The 8,247-nt window shown below is 41.5% G+C and overlaps 1 protein-coding gene across 1 annotated transcript; it reads left to right on the top strand.

The window, feature by feature from the left end:
* The first annotated feature begins 6,345 nt into the window (after nt 1-6,345).
* LOC130497417 (uncharacterized) lies at nt 6,346-7,656 on the top strand. The gene is made up of 2 exons (XM_056990188.1): nt 6,346-7,326; nt 7,456-7,656. The coding sequence occupies exons 1-2, from the start codon at nt 6,346-6,348 to the stop codon at nt 7,654-7,656; spliced, it is 1,182 nt and encodes a 393-aa protein (XP_056846168.1).
* The last annotated feature ends 591 nt before the right edge of the window (nt 7,657-8,247 follow it).

The following is an 8,247-nucleotide window of genomic DNA, read 5'->3' as shown; positions in this document are numbered from 1 at the left end:
TTTTCTCAATAACAGATCGGTAGTGGTTCCCCCATGGGGAGCAGAATACGATCACAAACCTCCCATAACGCATACGGCCTCAGTGTCTATGACGAACCTCAGGGTTCAGTACGGCCTCAGGGTCTATATAGTAACCTCCGGGTTTAGTACGGCCTCCGGGTCTATAAAAGAACCTCAGGGTTCAATACAGCCTCCCGGTCTGTAAGGAATCTCCAGATTCTTGATCACCTAAGGGTCGATCAAGGGCCTTCGGGTCTAACTGATCTTCGGATCTAGTTGATAGTGCTCAAATTACCCAGTAGAGCTTACTCTCTCAAATAAGAGGTACATCTGTAGTACTTAGGGATCGAATTACGAGGAGCTAGGGAACCAATTAAATAAAATCTACTAATCAATCGTAGGCAAGGTTGGTTTATATGATAGAAATGAAAATAACAATTCCTAAAATGAGCAAGGTAGTTGCTCTAACTAACAATATGATGGGTTGTTTAAATGTGATAAAGAGTGCTAGACATAGGGTTTCTATTCAGGAATGGAGATTATAATCTCTATAAATGCTTTAACAAGTTGCTTGCATATATACTATAGATCTCAGCCGCTTAACTCAAGTGAAGTATCACTGGTTAAAATATCTAGATCTCTGGCCACACTTTTCGCATGATGACACAGAAAAAGAGTCGGTCGATATCCTTTTGAGATATCGAGCGATACACCTTTCGCAGCGCCGATCGATTCATCTGTCGGGATATCGATCGACGGCTTCTAGATCTGCCTGGGCGCGAGCTGAATATGTCCACAAGGTCTCAAGGAGGAACTGTCGTTCTTCTCAACGGGAGACAGACAAGCTCAAATGGATAATTCAAGATAATCAAAGATCCTAGTGATATATGTTCTAGTTAGCTAATCTAAAACAAGCATAGGGTGCAATCCATTTGATGAGTATCACAACTTAGCAATTATAGTTTGGGGCTAATCCCACAAACCTATTTAAACCCTAGATCTAACAAGTAGACTACTCAGACATAGCTAAACAATTCAAAACAATAGATAGATGAAAGAATTGCATAGATAAAATAAAGTAGAAGTACAAAAGGAGATGAGAAATCTCTCCAATCTCTCTCAAACAAATAAAACTCTAGTCTCTCTCTCACACTCTCTGCTTTGAGGGTTGTTAAAAGCTTGCTTCTTTCGAAGGTTCAAGGTTGCCGTCAAAAACACTTAGCAGGAGTATTTAAGCATTTCCATTAGGTTAAAAACTCGTCAGGGGCAATCTCGTAATTTGGTGAAGTCTTGGTGAAGTAGTCGGCTAAACCATTTCGTCCTCGATATCGATCGACAACACTGAATGTGTATCGATCGATTATAATCTTCTAGTACGCAGATCTTCTCAGCTACATCGATCGACAACTCAAGATGAGTATCGATCGATTATAATCGCAATGTTGACTTCCGACTTAGTCTTGAATGGTCAACTCGGGTGTATCATCTCTTGCACTCCAAAATGCTCCAAAAACATCACTTTCTCACAAAATGCTCCTGAACCTGAAAACATACCTAACAGGCTAGAAAACAGATTAAATATATGATAAAATACTAGTATACCATGGTTAAAAACGGGTAAAATCCATGGTATATCACTAGCCTATCTAGGCGTCCCCGTATTCTAAAGATACGAAATGTGTTCGACAAGGACTGTACCCCTAAGTTATTGGTGCCACAGGAGGATCCCGATCCTAGACTCTAAAACTCCGCCTAGGAGATTGTGCTCAAAACCCCTGCGAACCGTTCTAATCGGAAGAAAGAACACAAAAATTATGAAGGCGCGAATCCAAGAAGTGAATACAACAGAAGAAGGCGAAAACGATAAGTATTATTATTATTATTATTATGCTATCAGAAGTCTTTATTCGGTTACAAGGTCATCAAAAGCCCGGGGAAAGAGATCATAATATAGAATCAAGCATAAACGAAAAACACTTCAAGGCTTTGAATGATGCCGCGCCGGAGGAAAAGCCTCAAGTCTACCTCTCTCATTCACCGAACCTTGGATGAGCCCTCCAACAGGTCCCCAGCGGTTGATATTCCTCTCCGACCACTCCTTCACTAACTCCTAACGAGCTTGCTCACGGGCTCTCTGCACAGTCAAGGTTTGATGGGATAGTACCTCTCGAAGCTTAGTACGAAGAGAGAGGATCTCCTCGTGCAGAGAAACACGCCGTCGAGGACCAAACAATCTGTTATTTCCTACATTCCTCAGGGTCGAGGAAGTCGCAGTTGGAGGGACAAAAGAAGGCGATACATAAGATCGTCTCCTATGAGGATTGGCCCTACAATATTCGTTATATACCGATGATATTGAAGCTCCATGAGTCCCACCTAAAAACCAGAAGAGCAAAGGGTCAGAATTGATTGAGTGATTGCCTAAAAGAAAGAAGAACTGTCTTACCCCAAATATGACTATGGCTTAAAGACATCCGGCTCATCAGAAATAAAATCCAACGGCATTGCCTGGGAATGTCCCTTGCCAGTTTCACCATAATCTCGCCGGCAGGGAATACCGGTCGAAAGATCTCTGCAAAAAACATTACGTGAGATGGGGTAGCGACACAAAAGTTATCTTAAAAATAAAAAAAGGGCATACCAACGGATCGCCAAAAGTGAGGATAGCGCGGAGCACCATTAACCTTCATGAACACATATCTCCTGTTCCAGAAGTCGTTTGAAGGGAAACTTCCCCGGACTCCCCTGGGAGGTTCGTCTACCAAAGGTTCACCATCACGAGACCAGATCTGATAAAAATCCTTCTTGTTCGATAAGGGAAGGAAGGAGTAGGAGTAAGAAATTTCAGGTAGTCCGAAGGGAATACTGTGAAATTCACCCAACACTTGAATCGTCATCAGGGTACGCCACATTGCCGGCGTGAACTGCGAAGGAGAGATGATATACCATGGATTTTACCCATTTTTACCCATGGTATATAAGTGTTTTATATACTATTTACTATGTTTTGGAGTTTATTTAGAGTATTTACAGGTTCAGGGACGATTTAGAGAAATATGGTGATTTTGGTGCCTTTTGGAGTTTTTCGTAGTGCAGAACTGCACAGACGCTTCAAATGTTTAGCTCTCGATGGAAACCTTCCAACCGTTGGATTTAGCCCATATTTTGACACAAGATATAGCTTTGAGTTAGCTTTCCAATGCCACCGGTCTGAGGTCAATCCGCATCCTGTAGCAAAAGTTATGCCCGTTTTACTGAAGAGTGATCAGTCTGCCTCGCGAGAGGAAGTTGTCGAGAAGAGGATTGTATGTCGATCGATGCAACAGAGTGCATGTCGATCGACAGGGACATTAGAATGTGGGCTGAGTATATTTTATGACCAACTGAAGCCCAGGAGTCACCACAAAGTTACCAAAATACCCTTGACGACCAGAGTCCTCTTGGAACTCTTTTGGTTTTTTCATCTATTCTATTGCAATTTCATCTATTCATCTATGATTTCTGTGACAGCTATCATGTCTGAGTAGATCCACCTGTTAGGTTTAGGGTTCAGATAGGTTATGAGGGATTAGCCCCAAATATAGAATTGCTAAGTTGTGGTATTAATCATTGAGACTGTTCTTAATGGTTGTTCTTGAGTAATTAACCTGAACTTGATCATAGAATCATTAGGCACAAGCGAGAGCTTGGTCTCTTATCTGACTTGTCTTCTCTGATCTAGGATTGCTAGATAACAGCGAGAGCTGGTTTAGAAACCCTAGCGAACATATATTCAACCCGCGCATTAAGCCTACTAGAAGCGCGTCGATCGATATCCCGACAGGTGAATCGATCGACGGAGCGAAAGGTGTATCGATCGATACTACTATAGAGTCATCGATCGATACTTTCTAATTGATCATCCCGACAGGTGAGATCATTGGATCTAGTAATAGATAACCTATACAACGAGAGTTGATATGTTATTCTTATAGTTGAGTTCTATAATATCATATTTTAGTATCTATATCATTATAATCCCAACCTGAATAGAAACCCTAGATCTAGCTACCATCCTTCCATCAAACAACTCTTGGTTACATAAGAACAACTCCCTTGTTCACTTTGTTTCATTACATTCATATTTACTGCTTTATAACTGTTTGCCTAGTTAAATCTTAATATTCATAGTTTAGTGCGTGCCCTAGCTCTCTATGGATTCGATCCCTAAGTACTACAATCGAACCTCTTATTTGAGAGAGTAAGATCACTTGTTAGGGTAATTTGAGTGATATCAAATTTGGCGCCGTTGCCGGGGAGCAAGGATTCGCCATTAGACTTGATTAATAGGTTTATTCTAGGTTTTATTTACTGTTTTAAGTTAGTTACGAAATTTTTTTTTTCTTGTTTTTCAGGTACATGCTAATTAGTACCAGAAGTAGCAAGGGAGAATTGCTATTCTTCTCAGACCCAGCACGTTTGGAACGCTCGATCCGCAAAGAGAAACTCACAGCATCGATCGATACCACTTATACATCATCGATCGACACTTGTGAAAGAGAATCGATCGACACATCTTCCGCAAAATCGGTAGATACCAATCTGCGAGCAACCATGAGCGAGATACTTGTGCTACAAAGGGATGAGAATGGGGACCTGCATGACCAGGATGGTCATCTGCGTAATGCAGTAGGTCATAGACTTGATGCTCAGGGGACTGTAATCCCTAACTCCGATATTGATGCTACAGGAGCTGTTATACCTGTAGATGAGAATGCTCGACAAAGGACACTGGCTGACTACAACCGTCCAGAGGAATACTATTTTAACAGATCAGCCATTCTTCTACCAGATATCCAGACACAGAATTTCGAGCTGAATCCAAAGTACTACACGCTCGTGGCACATATACCTTACTCTGGATTATCTCACGAGCATCCTATGGACCATCTAGAAAGGTTCGAGGATCTTATTTCTCTTATCTGTATGGATGAAGTCCCTAAGGACTACTTGCTTTGCAAGCTCTTCAAATACTCACTTGTTGGAGAAGCTTCGCTTTGTCTTAAGCAGTTACCACCATGATCTCTTACATCCTGGACCGACATCCAAAATGCATTCCTGAGAAAATTATTTGATGAAGCACGGACTGAAGAAATAAGAGATAAAATTTGGACATTCTCTCAGGGATCTACAGAAGGTTTCAGAAGCTCTTGGGAGAGGTTCAGGAGCTACCAAAGGGACTGCCCACATCATGGTTTTACGGAGGTTCAGCTGTTGATGAAGTTCTGCAATGGTATTGATGTGCAATATCATGTAATGCTGGACACTGCAAGCGAGGGGAACTTTAGAACAAGGACCCCAGAAGAAGCTAAGAGACTGATTGAGAACTTGGCGTCCAACACCAGTGCCAAAAATCTAGATATGCACAGGATAAAATCAGCTGTAAAGGATGACAACAAGATCATTGAGGCTGAGACTGGTTCTGTACATGAAGTCTCATTTGTGGAGCATGATATTACAATTTATGATATCACTGAGGAGCTTAATCTGCATTTGAATTCTCTCTACAAAGAGGTGAATGGAAAGATAGACATCATCGATACCCGTTTCAAAATGTTGTGCACCCAAGTTTCTCAGATTGAAAAAACTCTGAAAAATGAAAATTTTCTTCAAAGGAACGACACTGTTCACGCGGGTACTGTTCATCGAGGTACTATTCATCCCGCCTCGATCGATACTGTTCATCCGATATCGATCGATACTGTTCATCCCGTATCGATCGACACTGTTCATCACGGCACTGTTCACCGAAATATTGTTCACCGCGACACTGTTCATCACGGTACTGTTCATCGTGACACTGTTCATCAAAACACTGTTCATCAAGACACCGTTCACCCAGAAACTGTTCATCGGGATACTGTTCATCGTGACACTATTCATCCCGACTGGGAAGAGCAGTAGGTCGATTCCAGATGGGATAACTACTTTGGGGAAGTAATCAAACATGAGAATTTGGAAGAAGAAGTCTTTTTAGTCGAAAGTTGCATGTCCATTGGTAGCTCGTACTTGTGTCAATCTACACCAGCAGCTGATCATCGATCGACACCACTTTTAGGGTCATGCAGTACTGTTCAAATCCAGAGCCACTCAGATTTCGCTTCTCAACACCCACATCCTCCCATCCCGTACCATGCTAAAACATATGATGTCGAGCAACATAAACAAAACAGCATCGATCGACCTCCACGGGAAAGCATCGATCGACAGCGGCTCACTATAAATCTAGTGTGTTTACCAGACCCTTATGCCCACGATTTGAATGCAACTCGCAACCCATCTCAGACGCCAGTTTGCCTAAAGACAATGGAGAAGACCAGACAGCAACCTGCAGATGCACCAGACCAAAAGCAATTGACTCTAGTTGAAACTTCTTTCGTTGAGAGTGTCGATCGACGACATCCACCTGGTATCGATCGACACCAAATGGACGGACATGAATCTGTCATGGAACGACAGGCAACAAAAGAAGTGATTCAGATTGGGATGAGGTCGAAAGCTAAGAAACTCTATGTTCCCAAACACCTGAGGAGAGAAGCTAACAAAGCTGAACTTGATGGATTTCACAAGAGGGTGAAGAGAGTTCCTAAGGGTATGACTTTTGAGGAAGCTTATTATAAGTACAGACTTGGTAATTTCTTCAGAGAGAGCAAGGAGACAGAAAAGGATATGGAGATATTATTCAACAAGGTCTGGCGTAAGCCTAAGAGGACTCTAAAGAAGGAACAAGATCCTGGAAAGTTTCTGATTCCATGCTCTATAAATAACCACGATTTGCCAAACGCCATCTGCGATACTGTATCTGCGGTGAGCATCATGGCTATAGACACTGCTGAAGTATTAGGATTAAAGACGGAACCTTCAAAAGATAGTTTCTCTTTCGTTGATAACTCCAAAGCAAACTCAGCAGGCATGATCAGGAATGTTAAAGTGGAGATAGGAGAATGCACTATTCCTGTGGATTTTCATGTCGTGGAGCTCAAATCAGGTAGGACATCTTCCCTTCTTTTTGGAAGAGCCTTCGTGGCTACAGTGGGAGCAGTTTGTGATCTTAAGAAGAATAGGATGTGCCTAAATAATGTTGATGAAAATGTCTTCTATGATCCTGTGGAGAAGAAGAAAAGTGAAGATTTGATTTCATACATAGAGATGTTTGCAGATCCAGCACCTCTAACATATGCAGATCGCGAGTTTGCAAAATCAGGATCAACATCGATCGACATTCAACTTTCAAGATCGGTCGACAATGAGCCTCACGAATCGACCGACAAAAAGCCTTTAGAATCAGTCGACAGCATTCCAATTTTAGAAAAGAACGAGACTGAAAAGTCTAAGTCTGGGGGAAGACCTAGAAAGAGGAAGAAGAAAATTAAAAGGAATATAGATGTATATTCTCTATCACTGGTCCCTTCTCAGTGTCAGGAGGAAATTCTTGAGTGTAGAGTGCGCCGCAGAGGAGGTCCAACTTCTTTTGTTAAGGTTAGAGTGCTACCTGATCCAAAACTGAGAGACAAAGGGGAAGCGTCTGCAAGAGCTTTCATCAACTGCATCAACCAAATGAGGAAGAGAGACACAGAAACTTGTTTTGGAGCAAGTTCACATCCTCATCCAGGTTAAATCAGACCTCCAAAAGTCAAGCTAAAGACTAAAAATAAGCGCTGAGTGGGAGACAACCCACTGTTAGGTTTGTTTTACATTTGGTTTTATTTTCATATACTACTGATTTTTGTTTTTAATTTTTGCAGGTAAAAAAAAAAAGAAAAAAAGATGATGAACAGTATGCACGACACTGTAGCAACAGTGCCGAGCGATACTGTAGCAAGCAAATTGATCGACACTGTAGCAGAGTTACTGTAGCAGAATCACTGTAGCAACGCTACTGTAGCAGAGTCACTGTTCATCCGAAAAAAAATATATATATTTGTTTTATATTTATCTATTATTGACTTTTAGTGATTTATCTTAGTAAAAATACAGGAGATAGATTCAAGGAAGACGAGTTTCTACAAGAATCGACGATGGCTAGCTAGCATCAATCGATAGAGCATTAGGAGTATTGATCGCCACTTAACTGTGTTTGTCGACACTCACATCCAAATCAGGTACACCATTTTTCCTTGTTAAATATTGTCCTTATGATTTATTCTTCCACCAATCTTAGACTGTATAACACTGGTAACAGTGTTGTTTACGTCTGGGGGAGGTCGT

Source organism: Raphanus sativus, chromosome 1, assembly GCF_000801105.2.
Source record: "Raphanus sativus cultivar WK10039 chromosome 1, ASM80110v3, whole genome shotgun sequence".
Lineage (NCBI taxonomy): Eukaryota > Viridiplantae > Streptophyta > Magnoliopsida > Brassicales > Brassicaceae > Raphanus > Raphanus sativus.
The sequence above is the reverse complement of the archived record's forward strand: the minus strand, read 5'-3'. Positions and strand labels throughout refer to the sequence as shown.